The sequence below is a fragment of the Acanthopagrus latus genome, chromosome 10 (genome assembly GCF_904848185.1).
Source record: "Acanthopagrus latus isolate v.2019 chromosome 10, fAcaLat1.1, whole genome shotgun sequence".
Lineage (NCBI taxonomy): Eukaryota > Metazoa > Chordata > Actinopteri > Spariformes > Sparidae > Acanthopagrus > Acanthopagrus latus.
In genome coordinates this window covers 4,439,806-4,456,744 of record NC_051048.1, presented here as the reverse complement: position 1 = coordinate 4,456,744, position 16,939 = coordinate 4,439,806, and the positions used below count along the sequence as shown (strand labels likewise).

The window sequence follows — 16,939 nt, the reverse complement described above, 5'->3', positions numbered from 1 at the left end:
CTTCTCCCTCCTCCTCTCCTTCCTGATTGGCAGTTGCCGGGCAACAGCGCCCTCTGCTGGTCGCCATGACTCCCTGCAGTGAGAAATCAGCCGCTGCTATTGTACTTGCAACAAAGGAGCAGAGCCAACAAAGCTGAAACACACACACAGGAAACACAAAGGAGAGCATGCTTCCCTTTGTTACACACTCGGGCTGTTATTTCAGCACAGTTGCGACATCGCTGCTGCTGTTGACAACACACACACACACACACACACACACACACACACACACACACACACACACACACACACACACACAGACGGGTTATTTATTCAAGTGGGAACAAAATGTTAAAAACCTGCACATGAAGTAACTTTGACCGCTGTGGTTCGGCGAGTGCTCACATTTGTTATTAATAAACTGTATTTCACTTGTTGAGAAGGAGAACTGGAACCACTCGAGTGTGACCGGTTCCTGAAGGCTGTGTTTAACGATTATTTATTTATTTTTTTTCACATATTTCCTTCTTTTCTTTCCTCCTCTGTGACAACAATCTGAACATCTCAAACTTCTGGACAAAACAGGACGTTTGAGGACATCATTTGAACCATTTTCTGACATTTTATCACCCGAAACAACTCAATTTAATTGGGAAAATGCTCAACAAATACAATATATAACTAAAACATAAGACATATATTGAATGTGTGCTTTCATACCAGCTATGAGTGTTGTTTTGTGAAAGAAAAGCACAATCTACAACCCTCCTGAGGGTCATGTGGTTGGACAAAAGTAGTGGATTATAAACCAGGATGTAACTCTCAGCATTTTGTGTCTATGTCATGTAAATTATCAGATTGGGGCTTAATTACTGTTAATATTTTTTGGGCTTTTGGGCTTAACTTGATACTTTAATGTCTTTTTTATTTACAAAGTGGCCCGAGCTCGTGCAACCTCTTCGGACCGGGTGCTCGCTAACACTTTCAGCAAGATATCAACTTTTAAAAAGGGTGTAAATAACAATTTTCTATCAAGTACCTCTCTGGGCTTCCATAGACTTGGATTACTTGGATTTTTGTGTGTGTGTTGTCTAAGAATTGGCGAGGCGACCCTTTACGTCACAGTCACTGCACCCGGCCATTGTATGCTAACAAATATACGTAGCATATGTGCGGGTAACTCCCCTAAATCAACAATACGTGTTTGTAGTTTGTGTGTCGAAAGGTTGAAAAAGCTGTATATATATTAACTTTGAATACAGACTAGCCTTTTCCCCCTACTCTCTATTTTTGTGCTAAGCTAGGCTAATTTCCCCAAAGTAACTCTGAGCAAGAAGCAGCTGAATGAAACTGACTTCATGTGTCTATGTTTTTGGCTCACATTCACACCAATAATCCAGATCTAATCTACCCATTCCTCAACATTCCCTTCCATATTCCTCCCTGTTCTATGTACATATCACTATATCATAATCTATACTTTCATCCTCCTGCCCCCCCCAAACAAACAGCCATTAACGCCTGGATCACCGTGGAAATCCCCTCCCCGATAATCTCAGCTCCACAGCTCCAGCACGCGACAGCTCGTCACTGACTGGCTTTAGGTTGAAATGTAAACCACGTCTATAAGATGTTTAGAGATCTCAGAGGTTAATATCAATACATGAAGAACTTAATCATCAGTTACAGTCGTATACAAAGTGTTTCGGAGTGAGCTCCACCTTTAAATCCTGTTTTTACAATCAAGACAATAACAGATTTACCAGCATCAGTTTCATAATGTTGTAGTACAACTGTACATATATACCAAATATATATATATGTACACATAAACATGCATATATTTATATATACATGTACTTATTTCTTATCATATATACTCTATTTCTTTATATATGTGTGTTTGTTTGACATATTTAAGTTTAACTTATACACACACACATATATAAATATATATATATTACTTTGAAATCTTTCTTCTGATTCAGGTAGAAATTATTAAAGAGAAAGAGGAGTATGATCAACAATTACTTCTCTTTAATCTCAATAACGAGTGTGTGTCCCGTGAGAACACACACTCCAGACCAGAGACTGTTGTCATGGTTACGGACCTGGATAATCATTCTTTATTTTTGAATTATAATCCTGTTAGTAGTCCCCTTTCCCCTGCATGTAACTGTAATCTAATAACATATATATGCATTTTTTTATTTTGCTTTGTATCGTTTTTACTCGAGTGAAAAAAAACACATCTGAGAACTTCATCCACCATCTTGAGCATATACATACTGTACATTCAGGGGGGAGGCTGCCTGTCAGTTTATGGATTTTAAACTGATCACCACACACACACACACACACACACACACACACACACACACACGCTGAGTGAGGATCAGCAGGGATAATCCTCACAGCTTCCAGGATGCCATCTGTAGTTTAAACAAACTTCAGTTTACTGCCTGACGCGTCACCAGAGGGCGCTGTGGGCCTGTTTTTAACGCCCAGACACTCAGTTACACCAACAAACTGTGAGTCAGCTGATTCAGTGTCAAACACACACTCATGTTTACACCTGATTCAAGGACCAACAGATTTATTACAGAGTTTCTCAGGCAGGTGTGATTCACAAAAATAAGAATCTGATCACTTATTACCAAAAAGTCAGGAGAATTTTCAACTACAAGCATGTATCTTTAAACCGTTCAGGGTTGGATATAAAAATTAATGACCTACATTTAAGTATCTAAACATCAGTGTACATCAAGTGTTTGTGAGGATATTCAAATCAGAGAGAGAATTTCCACCCTGCTGAAGGATTTAAAAAAAAAACCCATCCACAAATCCAATCGTGGGTGTAAACGAGATTTAAGAATGAAAGAAAGAAACAACTGCAAAGAGTTGTTATCCAGTATTAGGACTGTTTTCAGCCTTTAATAATCCTGGGAATGTAAACTACACGACTATTCCACATTTGAGTTCAGGTCAGTTCGTTGTAGTAAAACCAGAGTCACTGACTCACCATAAAAACATTCATGATTACGGACTGTGATGCTGCAACCCCTCAAAATAATGACATGTATCACAAAACAATGAGAGTGTTGCACAATACTGTTAGTCCGATGTAATGATGTAGTGTCTCAAAAGAATAAGAAACTATTGAAAGTATGATTTAATTATACTGAAAAACGATTTAGCATCCCAAAACAATGACAAACCTTTTCATATTGACAACGCACCTCAAAAATGAAGACTATCCTATTATAATCACTGTGTTTCTCAAAATAATAAAGGACATTTTCAACACAATGACTTTAGCATCTTAAAATAATGACATTGTGTCGCCAGTTTCCCTCTTTTCTTCCCCTCCGTCGCTTCAGTAACAGGGAGGCGAAGGAGGAGGAAGTGAAGAGATTATCTCCTCCTCTGCTGCTGACGGGCAGCGTCTGTAGATCCCGGCTTTGCTGAGTCACCACCCTGCCTCTAAACATCGTCCCACACAGGACTCAACTCAAGCTGTTAATACAAACACACAGTGTTAATCTGAGCTATCACTTTCACTAGCCTCCTCCTCCTCCTCCTCCTCCCGGATGAACGCTAGCGAGGAAATATAAGGTTCCCTGTGGTCACTGACAGCAGATCACAGGTCGGTCAGTGGTGCGCCATCAAGACGTTGTCGTCGTCTTGCGCCTGCATCTGAGTCACGACGCGGACGTGAGAGATCTTCTTCACCGCCTTGTGAAACGCCCGCTTCAGGTCCTTCGACTCGCCCGCTGCGATGCTGAAGCTGGTGCTAAGAAAAAGCAGAAAGAGGACAGAGGGAGAAAAACTGTGATAAATAGATTTTTTGAACGTTTCCCACGGACATGTTGTTTTAAATTATTTATCAAAGAACTTGTAAAGTAGAAGAACTGAGTTGTGTAAGTGACCAACAATTCAAAATGCCCACATCCCTCAGTATGAACTGCCCTCCGGATGCTTGCCGCTGTTTATTTGCATTCACTTGGATCTTAAACAGAAACATGACACACTTGAAATCTTAGAAGATATGTTTAGTTTAGGGGAATTCTGGCATTTTAAACCTGGACCCTGCCAGCTACAATGTACAATCCTTTGGGGCAACTGCGACCGTCAATGTTACATCCACAGAAATCCATCTATGGAAATCCGTCCATGGAAATGTTTGTTTTGGGCTGGTGTTGTTATTCTAACTGTCTGACAATACTGGAAACCATTCCCATGGAGAGACCATGAGAATTGAGTTGTTGCCTCATCTAGATTGTCAAAATCAGTTCAGTATATTCAGCCATGACTTTGGAAATAAACTCCAGCCGGCACTTCCTCTCCAAACTCCTCTTCCCTCCAACTTCGACTCACGTTTGACTCAGCGTCGTCCATCGCCAACAACTCACATCACATAGGATTCTCTAACAAAACTGATATTATTATTTGGAAAAAAGCCACTTAGATTATCAAACATCAGCCTCTTAATGGCAAGAACGTGAACTTTTACCAGATGTAACTTTGGTGATTGCAGTTGTCCCAAAGGATTGCATTGCAGCCTTGAAGCAGCTGCGAGCTGAGGTGATCCGCTGGAATGATTCCAAAGCTTTTGCAATTATGAGTTGTTTAGACACCAAAAATGTTTTAAAAAATATATGGCTCAGGTTTAAAAATATAAGTATTTCCCTTTGAAAAGGAGCTTGTTAGAAACAATAAAACAGCTAGATACCTTTGTTTAGCTTGGTTAAGCTCAAAGATTGTATTTTGAAGTTTCATCTGCAGTTTCAAGATGGAAAACTTCTGGTCATCTGTTTCTCTAATAATATATAAGTCTATGTTCGACCAACTGTGTCGTCCTGTGGCCAAGATTTCTTCCTGTTTTTGGGGTCATGTTCAAAATGCAAACAAACTGCAGCGACACCTCCAGACGGTTCATGCTTCAGCGAGTCCCTGAACTGTGTTTGCCAGAGGCCGAGTCATGTTGCCAACCAAGCCAGTAATGTTATACATTTTTTGATAATGCATAACATTACCTCAGTTTTTCTTCTTTGCAAGTTGTTCTTGTTGTGTCGCGGCTTTCCGTTTCTTGTACTGGGCTATCTCGGCGATCTGCAGCCCATGGGCCGATTGCCTGTTGGGGATGAAGTGAACAGCGTGAACACAGCAAGCACACATGCAAACACTAGTCCTGATGCCAGTCAGCTCAGCTACATTTTCAGTACTTGGGTGGCCAACAATTCTGCAAAAGAAAGTCCGAAAACATGGAAAAAGGACTGAAGGAGGAGGAGAAAAGAGCAGATGTTCGTACCCGGGCTTGACCTCCGGAGGAACAGGCAGAGGCTTTGTAAATCCATCCCTCCCTACAAGCCAGTACGTCTCCTCGACTCCTTTCCCCTGAGAGAGAGACAGAGACATTAACAGGAAGACATGGAAAGAAGCAGTAACTTCAGACTTTACTTCCATCCACATGCAGAAATCTTGCCTTGACGTCCGTCCGGCCTCTCAACTCAACCTTGTAGCCGAGATTAAGCTCCCGCAGGACCTGCACCGTACTCTGGTGGATGTGGATCCTGTAGGCTGCAGCAAACAAAAGAGGGTAATATCCTTTCCAGCAGGTGGGAAATCAAAAAAACTTAAAAAACACAAGAGGCTGGAACTAGCAAGTGTTTGATGTTGCTCTTAATAAATGGCCAACACAAGTAACTGATCAGAATACTTAAACAATTATTATGGTGGGTACAAAAACAAACATTTCAGTCTGGTTACTTTATCCACAAACAGTTCCTCAAGAGATCTTTCAGCCCCGTGTTTTGTGCTTGTTTTGTCAGCCGGTAACTTACGCATTCCGCTGGACTCCATACGAGAGGCGGTTGTCACCGTGTCTCCAAACAGACAGTAGCGAGGCATCGTGAGACCGACCACGCCTGCTACACATGGACCTACAACAAACACAGATGGAGTTATTGTTTTTTTCCAGAAGGCTGAGGGCATTGTGTTAGAGGTGATGACAGGAAACAACGGGAGAAAGAGACTAGAAAGTCTTTCGCCCCTCACCTGTGTGCAGTCCGATACGTATCCTGACAGGAACGTCAGGCATGTGCCTCATTTTGAAGGTTCCCACGGCGCTCAGGATGTCGAGGGCCATGTTAGCTATCTCTGCAGCGTGGCGGTTGCCGTTCGGGACGGGAAGACCTGACGCCACCATGTAGGCATCGCCGATAGTCTCCACCTGGATTAGATCACAGTAGAACCGTAGAACAATGAAATGTAATGAGATTTAAGGCATGACACCACAGCTGAGGAGAGTCAACGCCGCACCTTGTAGACGTCGTGGTTTCCTATGATGGCATCAAAGACAGTGTAGAGGTCGTTGAGCAGGTCGACCACCTCGATGGGCTCGCTGTTGGCTGAGATGGTGGTGAAGCCGACGATGTCGCTGAAGTAAATCGTCACACTGTCAAAATGCTCCGGTTCGACGGCCCCGCCCACCTTCAGAGCCTCGGCCACGGACCTGAGGAGGGGAGAAAACACATCTCAGCGTGTTTTAAACTGCAGGTGTCGCCGCGCTGGTGTGTTTCGTCCTCGCTGACTCACGGAGGCAGCATCTGTGTCAGCAGCTTCTCCGTCTTCTGTTTCTCGATCTCCAGCTCCTCCGTTCGCTCTCTGATCAGCTCCTCCAGGTTGGACGAGTACTGCTCCAGCATCCTCAGCATGGAGTCGATAATGTTGGTCTTCTTCCCCTTGTTGATGTTCTTAAACTGAGAGGACAGGAAGGACGAGGAGACGGGAAATACACAAGTATTTTTTTATAGATTAAGTACAGTAAAGGCAACACAACCAAATAATTATGACCAGGTTTTCTCAATAAAAAGACCCACCTGGTCGAAGATCTCGTCAAAGCTTGGCCTCTTGTCAGGCTGTTCGGTCCAACACTGCTTCATCAGCTGGATGCACTCTAACGGAGCACAGTCCTGACTGACCACTGGGCGACACAGAGGAGGAGGCTTACGCAGCTTCTCGATTATTTCTAAAACACAGAGAAACATCAGCTGTCACAACTGGAATTAATCACCAGCTATTTTGAGAATGGATTCATCAGTTTTAGTCATTTTTAAAGGGTCAGCGTGATTTTTTTTCTGGTGTCTTTTCTCCTCTCTGACAGTAAACTGAATATATTTGGATTGTGGAGTTATTCGAGTCATTTGAGGGCGTTGTCTTGAGATTTAGATGACACCGATGGACTTTTTTTCGCCATTTCGCCAAACTAAATGTTGTAAAGGTAACAAGATCAAAACTTGGGGTCTGAACTGATCAGAGTAAATGTCTCTAATCCTGTGTTTTCAGGTTTGTGTTGCTGTTCTCTTGCCTGCGGCTGACAGGTCCATCATGCAGAATGGAGGTCCTCTCATCACCACCTCCTGCATGACGATGCCGAAGCTGTACACATCTCCGGGCAGAGACCCGTATATTCCCACCTGCCCGGGGATCCTCAGGATCTCTGGAGCCGTCCACAGCAACTCTGGAACACAAAGAACTGCATTAGTCTGTTGCTGTAGCAGTAAACAACAAGGTTACCCCAGTTTATAATTTGATCTCTCACCGTCTACAGGAGGTTCGATGTAGGGGAACCTCTGAGCCTCAAGAACCTCGTTGTAGCCATAGTCTGTGACCTTCAGGACAAACCGCCCATCCACCACACAGTTACGGGACTTCAGACGACTGTGGGACACTCCGCGGTGGTGGAGGTACTTCATACCCTTAGATAGAAAACAGACAAATCCAAAATGTAAATTTGTTGACAATTCTTCATCTAATTCTGGGCTGAGCACGACTCTTAAACATGCGGACTGACATGACCTGGACTCAGGTCAGACTCGAGTCACAAGTTTAATTACTTTAGACTTGATGAAATAAAGAAATAGTTCCAACTTCCAACTTTATTGAACATGTGAAGTTGCACAAAGAGCAGTAAGTGGAAGCTGTGTTATTGACCTTAATCAGATCCAGCAACAAAGACGACTTGAACATCCAGTCCAGTTTGACGTCATCGTTCACCAGCAGGTCCTCCAGACTCCCTCTGGAGCAGAACTCGGTCACGATGGCGAACACGCCGCAGTCATGAAAGAAGCCAAGGAAGGGGTTGACGTTCTCGTGACGCATGTCCTTCATCTGTAAGAAGAAGATAAATAGATATCTGTTATTTGTCGAGACATCTGAATGATTGGCTTTCCAACTTTCTGTTTTGCTTACGCACCAGTTCAAAAACATCACTGGTTTTGGGGTTAATGCTGCTAAACATCCCATCAGGAAGCCTCTTTAGCCACGCCCAGTCGCCCTGGAGGAGAGAAAACACCAAACAAGGGTTTGATTTGAAAGGATCGTTGTTTTTCTTATGGTCATTCCTAAATTTATTTTATTTCTTTTATTTATTACATTTCAAAATTAGATTATTTTGGTTGATTAAGTGGCAAATTTCTGTCTGTTAATGTCTTATTAATCTTTGAAATGCTATTTTAATGTTTTCTTATAGTCTTTTTAGTCTTGTGTTTGAATGGTCTGATGTGAAACAAACTGAATGTCTCACCTCGTAGATGACGACGTTGGAGTTCTCGTAGGTGGCTGGTGATTGGGTGGAGACCGGCGACACAACGCTGCGTTCTGACACGCTCCTCATGCCGCTGGCTCTGCTGTCGTCAAGACTCAGCTTCTGTAAGGTGTCCAGTTCAGGACGGGAAACAACAACCTCAGCAATATGCTTATTTTTGATCATGGATGTCTTAATCCACCAATAAACCTGGATTTATTTAAACAGTTTTACTTGTGTAAGGAACTGCCAATCAGACAGAGGCTGACCTTGTTGCTGAGCGATGGATTTATGAATGTGACATCAGTGAGAGTCAGCAAGATCTTGTTTGGACCCTTAACCAGTCGAATCTGATTGACGCGTCGCCTATAACGAGAGACAAGAGGAGAGAGTGACAGATTATTTTACACTCTAGATCTAGAATCTCCAGACTGGACCTACATGACCTCAAACTTCCTACTGAAATGGTACCTGATACAGTAAAGCAACAACACGGCGAAAACAGAGCAGGCCATCCCTCCGAGACCCATGCTGATGGTTGAGGACAGATCCACTCCTGGAACAGAAAAAGAAGAGTTTGCGTGGAAACCAATTTGAATTTCTGACCTGAAGTGATACAGTGGTTAAACAGCTGTGCAGCCAGCAGCTAGAGAGTGTTTTGGATGAGCAGCATTAGTTGACCTTTATTAGCGATGATATAAACAATCCAAGCTAAACAAATAGAAGTTTTCTGGAGGATGTATGCAGGACTGTGTTTATTTGTAGGGTCCTTGATTAAAAACCAAAACATCTAGCATGGACTGATTCCTCACCCCCTGAGCAGATGACTCCGGGAGTAAACCAGCAGGAGGAGTCTTTTCTGGGTTTGTAGCCGCGAGGGAAGTGGATCTCTCGACCAAGGTAACGCACCATCCCCACCTCCATGTCGATCCTGTCATTAATCAGTTCAATCAAGTTATTAATGCAGGAAAAAAGTCAAACTGATATCTGAAAAATTAAGTATGGTGCTGTTAGCTTGTTAGCTAAAAGTGACTTATGTGTGAATGATTCAAAGGTCCAATTTGTAAGAAAGGTGACTTAAGATGATGGTTGTAGGTTGAGCTGGACACCAACCAAATTACTTGTGAAAGAGACTAAATAATCAACTTTCTAACAATGTGGACCTTTGAGTATTGGTAAAAATTGTATTTTCTCCGGTTGTGTTATTAAGAAATAATAAGCACCTGTATGTCGGCTTCAGCTCCCAGGAGAGTCCGTCTGTGTCCAGAATGAGGTAGTCCAGCAGACCCGCTCCAGAGCTGTCGGTTTTAATGGGGTGGCTGAAGCCCTGCAACGTAAATAAGATATGATAGGGGTCAAAGGAGGTTATCTTTTCATCCGTGTTGGTTGGTTCATCAGCGTGATTACACAAAAACTACTGAACAGATTTCAGTGGAACTTGGATGGACGATGGGTCCCAACCTTTATGTGACTGGTACCAAAAATGAGGACTCCAGTGATTATCGGTACATCCCTGTATTCCTGGCTATTTTAAACATTGTGTGTATTATTTATGATCCTTGTGGTACCTGGAATGTCAGGTTGCGAGTGTTTCTTGCCAGGTTTCCTCCGGACATCCACTCCCCAGATTGCCGTACCCGATGCACTGCATGAGCCGTGAAGAGGATGGAGCTGTAGATCGTGCCGAAGAGAGGAGACACCTGCAGGACAAATGAACAGACTTGCTCAATGGCATCCTAACTGTTGGGTTGGATACCATGGACGTTAGAACTGATATGGTAAGCATACCAGTACCTTGCATTTGGTACTGGTACCTTTGGTACCAACCCTACTTGAACAAGCCCACTCATCCAAACTCTACACTTCCATGCATCACCTGCTGTGGCTTCAGCGTTCTCGCCACCTCCCTCCTCTCCATGGCCTCTTTGTAGGCCTCGTAGAACGACACCTGTGGTGAGTCGATGGTGATGGTCAGCACAGCATCGTAGGCCCGCAGCAGTTTGCTGTTGCTCTTTAGTGCCGGGTAAGAAACATTGCGGTAGGGCAGGCTGTAGAGCAGGGTGTCGTAGGGAACAAAGACCAGGGAGCCGTCGATCATCTGCATGTCGTAGGCCGTCTCCAGGAGAAGCTTCTGGGCTTCACCGCCTATCAGTGCCGAGTGCATGCAGAGGACCACAACTATGTAGAAATAAATACAATGAATATTATAGAAGGAAAAGTACCAAGGTCCTTTTTAAGTGTTTAGATCAAATGAAATGGAGCATACTTCGAATTTCTCCCATCTTGCGGAGTTTGGACAGAGTTCGTCTGATAGCATGAGGTGTGTTCTCCATAAAACTGACCAGTCTGACAGGCAGACCGTGGCTCCTCAAGGAATCTGCTACCTGGGAAGGACAAGAAACCATTCACTGACATGATGAAAACCATTAGCCCAAACAAGTTACCCGGGGTGTTTCTTGTTGGCTTCAAGTATTTACGTCCCAGCAAAGTGTGGGTTCCTCCATCATTGAACAGTTTTATGGCACAATCAGGATCTAGGCAGCTACTAATAGCTGTGAGAGATAAAAACTATTCAAACCTTGGTGGCCGTATCCACCCAGATGTCCTCTGAGGAAGAGATGATTCCGATGTGTGCCCACCTGAAGTAGTTTATGATGTTAAGAAGCACTGAGGTGGGCCTCGGCATGGAGCGGGCAAAGGTCGGGTGGCTACGAACATCATCCAGCTCATAGCCAACACAACCCCATGGAAACAATGGCTGGAGGAGGAAAGTAAAGGACAAAATGGACCTGTCACAATGTAAAACAAACAAACCTACAATTCCTCTTAAAATACCATTCAAACAGAAACGTCACTCACCTTGTTCCAGCCTTTGCTCAGCATTGAAGCAGCATCACAGTATCCGGGGTTGGCTGGTCCAATGTATGCTGAGGCCTTGGTGTAGAAACCCGTGAAGGCCTCCAGTGCCCTTGATGTCTCACATGGCTCCTGGAAAATAACAATCCAATATTTTTTAGGTGCTTGTTTTGCCTCTTTCAGCTTCTCTGTTATTGCTTTAGCTACCTCAGCTAACTTATTGACCTTAGCTAACAGATATAAACTGTGACAAGTATGTATATTAGCACCCATTTTGCATACATTTCTACTTCATTAAGTGGTTGAATTCACATAATTTTCAGGCAGATGAAGCTGAGATCAGCAGCATACCTGCAGCACAACATAGTCGAACGTAACAGCGTAGGACAGCGACGGGTCCCTGTTGATGCGGTTGACGGCGAGCTGTGCCGCCACGCTGGGAAGGGCCTTGGCAAACAGGGGGTCACACCCCCACGGTCCGACTACCCCGACCTGAAACCAGGTAGCCTGAGCTGGGCAGGGAAACAAACACAGGGAGGCCAGGAGGAACCCCAGGAGGCCATGGAGGAGAGGCCATGGAGGGAGGTTGACAGGAGGAGGAAAGGATGTTGGGTTGACATCTGGAGCTGTCTGCTTCCATGTTTGAGGTAAGATGATGAAGGCACGGCGTTGTGATCGCATCTCAAGGTTCACCACCTTCAGAGCTCACAAGAACCTGGACAAGAATGGTCTGAACGTGCCGCTTCCCTGGAACAATGAAGAGTTTGGAGAAAAGTTAAGGATAGCTCTTCCACTGTGATGGATGAAATTTTGCTCCAGTGAAAGTATTATTCGCTAATTTTCATGAAGCACCAAGAGTAAAAGTACTTGCTTTGCAGAATATAAGCCCCTGTGACTGCTGGATACGTTAATACAGATCCATTTTCCAAAATAAACTTAGATGTTCAATGCAGGACTTTGACTTAAAGGATCTCAATATTTCCTCCATAACTGTTTTCAGACACAACAATAACCCACCATGCATCATTAAAGGATTCCTACCATGCATTGATGAGATGGAAAGGTCTTCCTTCTGCAGTGAGGCGTCACAGCAGCTGACAGTTTCATTACTTCCTCCGTTAACATCCAAAATGCAGCAAAGTCATCCAAAATAAATAAATCCTGTAATCACCTCTCCGACATTAGGAAAGATTCAGGCTCACTTGCGTTATGAATATACATACATATAGCTGAAGGAGGTTTACAGCTCGTACATGAGCGCGTGAGACGACCTAGAACAAGTGTGTGACCCGTCCTGTCAGATTATATTAAATCCAATCAGGACCATGTAGCTATAAGCCGCGAAGACTGAAGTGAAGAGAAAACAATGATGATGATCATCATTTTTATGTTGGTGTAGTAAAACTGATCAACACAGGTTTAACCCTCCAGTTTTGTCCAGTCAGACATGGAAATGAAAAATGATTTTTTTATGTTTTTACAGCTTCATGTGTGGACCACGTGTGTGACTGCAGAGGAATGCAGCAGCAGCAGCAGCAGTGGTGGTCCAACATGCACGGCTGAATCCACCATGTTTTATATGCACATGTGGTATTTAATGACAGTTTTACAATCTCTTATGTTTATTATAGGAAACTAATGTACAGAATATCTTTTACTGTAGCTTCATTTGTGACTTTGTGTCCTGCAGAGGAATAAATCTTAACTTCATCAGGCTCATCATATTACTTTATTATTTTTTAAGTACTCTCATTGACCCATAATTAAGAATATATCATAAGAATAATTACTTGAGTCCCCAGTATTAGTCGCTTGCAAACTACAGATACATTTGTGAGTCCTGTGGGGTGTTTGCATGCTCATGGCAGGGTTGAAAACAAGGTGTTACGCCCTATTTTAACATCAATATTGCAATTATATTGTATTTATTACCCAGCCCTCACCTGAGGGTTGTAAATAAAGACACCAGTTGTAAACGTGACACTGGGTGGACATTTTTCACCCTTACATTTAAATTTAATTGTAGCAGCAATGAAAAAATTAGGTTTAAGCGTAACATAACATGCATTTAATGCTCAGAAAGTCCCTTGTCCCTGTTTAATAAGCCAATATAGTGCTAGATAGATAAAAGTTCACCTGCATCATGTGGAAATAAACCCATCTTGGTGTCAAAAACAAACATTTTCCTGTATCTATGACTCACAGCACAGTGCACCTGTGGAAGCTAGAGGGCAGCATGCTACAGAAACACCATCCAGCCATCCTCCTGCACAGAGAACTGCTGGGTGTGTTTGGAGATCATCTGGAACAAAACCGAGGTTTTCTACTTGAATCCAGCTCCACCGCTTCGGTGTGAGGCGGGGGGTGATAAAAAGTTACAAGGCGTTGCACAATGTGGCAGAAAAAGCTGCACATTTCTGCCGTGCATACGTCACTTTTTCTCTGGGTTCACATTGATTATCTGATTCAGGATTTACTTTTTTACTCAGGCTCACCCTCTCCTTTGGGGTTTGATCATTTCACATGATTCAAGCACGTTTAATCAGATTTTTCCCTGATTGTCAAGAACAAAAAACAGGTTCAGGAGGAGTAACATCAGTATTTTTCTCTCAGCGCAGGAGAATGTAAATCTGTTAAGTGTTGTTGGTGGAGGTTGGAGGTTTGGATAATGAAGTTGTAACTTGTCTCCACTCCAACATTATGTCAAAACCAAGACAAATCAGTCCAGATGTGGAGCCCTGACCTGCCAGATGAACCTTCTGACTCCTTTAACACTGAAAATAAGACTTACATACATGAAGCTCCAACACCCTTAAACATATAGTGCACAATACTGTATTTTTGCTGATGAAGGTCATAAGATGTGGCTAAAAGCTCCAGAGGAAGTCAAGCGAACACTGAAATATAGGTTGAGGGTTCTGAGAAACAAGTGAGCTCATCAGATAAATACAAGATTTAATCACAAGTAAATCAAGATGAGCATTATTAAAACAGCCATGTAGACGTTTTATCCTCAAACATTGGCGGTCGTGAGAGAATTTACACAACAGGAAACCAGAAACTTCAAAATGTCCCTTTGGTCTTCTGCCAGCAGGGGGCGACTCCACTGGTTTCAAAAATAAGCCCGATGTTAGTAAGCTTATGAGAAAATGACCCTCCTTCCCTCTTGTTTCTCTGATCAGTTTATGGTCTCAATCTCTAGTTTTAAATCTTCTTCAACACAGCAGGATGTTCATTCTGTAAACTATGGTCCCATGTATAGTAAAAGAAACAATAAAGCAGGAAATAGAACAACATCCCCAGCTTCACCCTTTCGTCCAAATATGGTCAAGATGGCGACGACCACGTGGCCAAACTACAGACTTCAAACAGTCGTCCACAATCAGGTGGATGACGTCCCAGTGGCTTTACGTTTTAGCAGTGTTCATTTTCTTCAGTTCATTTTGTCTCTGCTGACGCAGGTCGACCAGCAGAGTTCAACCACAGGTGACTGTACACATCCAAACGGCCTCCTTATATCCAGGCGTTGACAGTCTCTGCCATAAGCGTCTCTTTGAATCGATCTCAAGCTCTCTTTTTTCAATGGCACTTATCTTTATGAAGCGGCCACTTGGCGGTCGCTGATGGAGGGCCCCTCATTCTCAAGACTGACCGGCACCATGCTGTGTGGAGGCGGACGGGCTGGAGGGGGGTTGGACGAGGCCCCACGCAGGACAACACAGGTCTTTACATTCCATTGGCGGCAACATGGGTTTCGAAATTTTGCCGAAAGGGTTTTCATGTTTTGGCCAAATTTCCATCAAGTTTCCTACATTTATTACCACAATTTCAGGTCTGCGGTCAAGAAGAACTGATTACAAATTTCAAAATACACCTGGCATGTGAATATTTTTAATTATAGAGTGCTGGGATAATGTTAATCATATGGACAAACGTCTCTTAATGAATGCAAGTGATGTTCTGCTATTGTTCCAGAAATGTTTGCCAACAAGTTTGCTGTAAAATCTTTGTTAGGTGATAATATGTCGATGCTACACTGCTCCAAAGATACCAAAAATATATATTAATGTGGATTTAAACAACATTTTGGTCAAATGTTTGGTCACATCATACATATTCCATTCTACCTCTTACTTTATTGACCTTACAGTTCATATAGTAGCATTAGCAAACTTCTTTATATTAACTCATTTTATTGTAATATTACGGTATTTTGCACTTAGTAAATACTTAGTGTAAGGCCAATTTTTAGCTTAACAGCTGGTAAAACAAGTATCAGGACAGGTTTCATTCATTCTTTTTTACTTTACAGTACATATACTGTATTTAATGGCACTCAATTCCACATTGACTTGTGTTGAAATGTCCATTCAGTGCCTTTTCTTCTCCTTTGCCGGCCCCACCTCAGCCGGTCTACAAATGTCCCTTATCTGATGTGGTCTGTAATTTGACCACGCATCAAAGCAGGAACGATGAAAAGTCAGAAATGCAGAAAAGCGCAGTAATGTGAGTGAAGAAATAAGAATGAAGAAGATAAGGAAGGAAACGTGCCACCCAGGAACAACCACACACACACACACACACACACACACACACACACACACACACACACACACACACAGACTTTGAAAACATGGAACCTATTTTCCTGTAAAGTGCAAGAAAGTGCAGATATTTGATGGGAACCGTTACCAGTTACCATATACTCACCGTCAGCACTGGCCAAAAAGGAAAAGCAGCTTGAGAGCTTCTGAAACACATTCTTGATCTCGACAGTGAAATAACAGACGATGTGTCTGAAGATGGAGACCATGTTGAGGTCAGATCTAATAATGACGATTGTACTAATGAACCATTAGGTGAGAAAACAGCTTTTTCTATTTCTCTAACTAAGACATTAATGTCAACAAACAGGTAAAGTTCAGTGGTCCTTTTTCTCCAGTATACATATTTCAACACTGTCTCCAGAAATCACAACAACTGTTAAATTCTGGTTCTGAACATTATAAATGTTGTTAAATAAAGCTTATTTTTAATAGAAATCCTTTGAATCATCTGGCTTGATTTTAGGTGAACATGAGGGGGCAATAGCAAAGTCTGATTTGATCTATTTGTTGTATGAAAAACAATTAAGTTTACTAATGGTACCATGAGGTGAATAATGTTACTTGGCTGTTGTTATTTAGCACTTTTCTGGGCTTCAGTTCACACACTGGTGACGGTGGTATTTTTGTGGGTAAACACACCAGCCTGTTCGGACTCTTGCTGCTCCTAAAGGGTCACTGATCCACAGGACCTGCTTTTTACTGTCAGAGTGTCTCAGGGCTCGTTAGGTGGAGTGGTCAGGCCCGTCGCTGCATGACTCACTGTCCGCTGCATCGCCTCCACCGCTGAGTCAAGCGCTGGGAACGAACAAGGTCAACCGATCACAGGTGGAGTAAGGCGGGTCTTGTGGGAAGTTGAGTGGATGTCACATAGTCATACACACTTGCAGCATAAATCCATTAAAACGGT

General features: G+C 43.0%; 1 protein-coding gene and 1 long non-coding RNA gene across 3 annotated transcripts; one reads left to right on the top strand and one right to left on the bottom strand.

Moving 5' to 3' along the window:
- Positions 1-2,882: 2,882 nt before the first annotated feature.
- Positions 2,883-16,165, bottom strand: gc2 (guanylyl cyclase 2). The gene is made up of 24 exons (XM_037111010.1): positions 16,136-16,165; positions 11,777-12,172; positions 11,429-11,557; positions 11,148-11,327; positions 10,836-10,953; positions 10,446-10,747; positions 10,138-10,269; positions 9,793-9,896; positions 9,382-9,500; positions 9,041-9,125; positions 8,839-8,935; positions 8,570-8,692; positions 8,240-8,320; positions 7,978-8,154; positions 7,586-7,742; positions 7,352-7,504; positions 6,864-7,012; positions 6,580-6,743; positions 6,304-6,496; positions 6,040-6,214; positions 5,826-5,924; positions 5,468-5,562; positions 5,294-5,379; positions 2,883-3,775 (listed from the first exon to the last, which is right to left on the bottom strand). The coding sequence occupies exons 2-24, from the start codon at positions 12,104-12,106 to the stop codon at positions 3,634-3,636; spliced, it is 3,390 nt and encodes a 1,129-aa protein (XP_036966905.1). The 5' UTR covers positions 12,107-12,172; positions 16,136-16,165; the 3' UTR covers positions 2,883-3,633.
- LOC119026603 lies at positions 8,993-13,022 on the top strand. Of its 2 annotated transcripts, none has more exons than XR_005077181.1 (3): positions 8,993-9,469; positions 10,171-10,347; positions 12,909-13,022. It is a non-coding gene; the product is annotated as an uncharacterized LOC119026603 (long non-coding RNA). The 2 variants fall into 2 exon arrangements; XR_005077182.1 differs by lacking the exon at positions 12,909-13,022 and adding an exon at positions 11,749-11,882.
- Positions 16,166-16,939: the final 774 nt, after the last annotated feature.

Coding starts and splice junctions, on each gene's coding strand:
- gc2 (XM_037111010.1), bottom strand. CDS start 12,106: ATGCGATCACAACGCCGTGCCTTCATCATCTTACCTCAAACATGGAAG. Junction 7,743..7,977: donor TGTTGCTGGATCTGATTAAG/GTCAATAACACA, acceptor TTTCTATCTAAG/GGTATGAAGTACCTCCACCA. Junction 7,505..7,585: donor CATCGAACCTCCTGTAGACG/GTGAGAGATCAA, acceptor TTTGTGTTCCAG/AGTTGCTGTGGACGGCTCCA.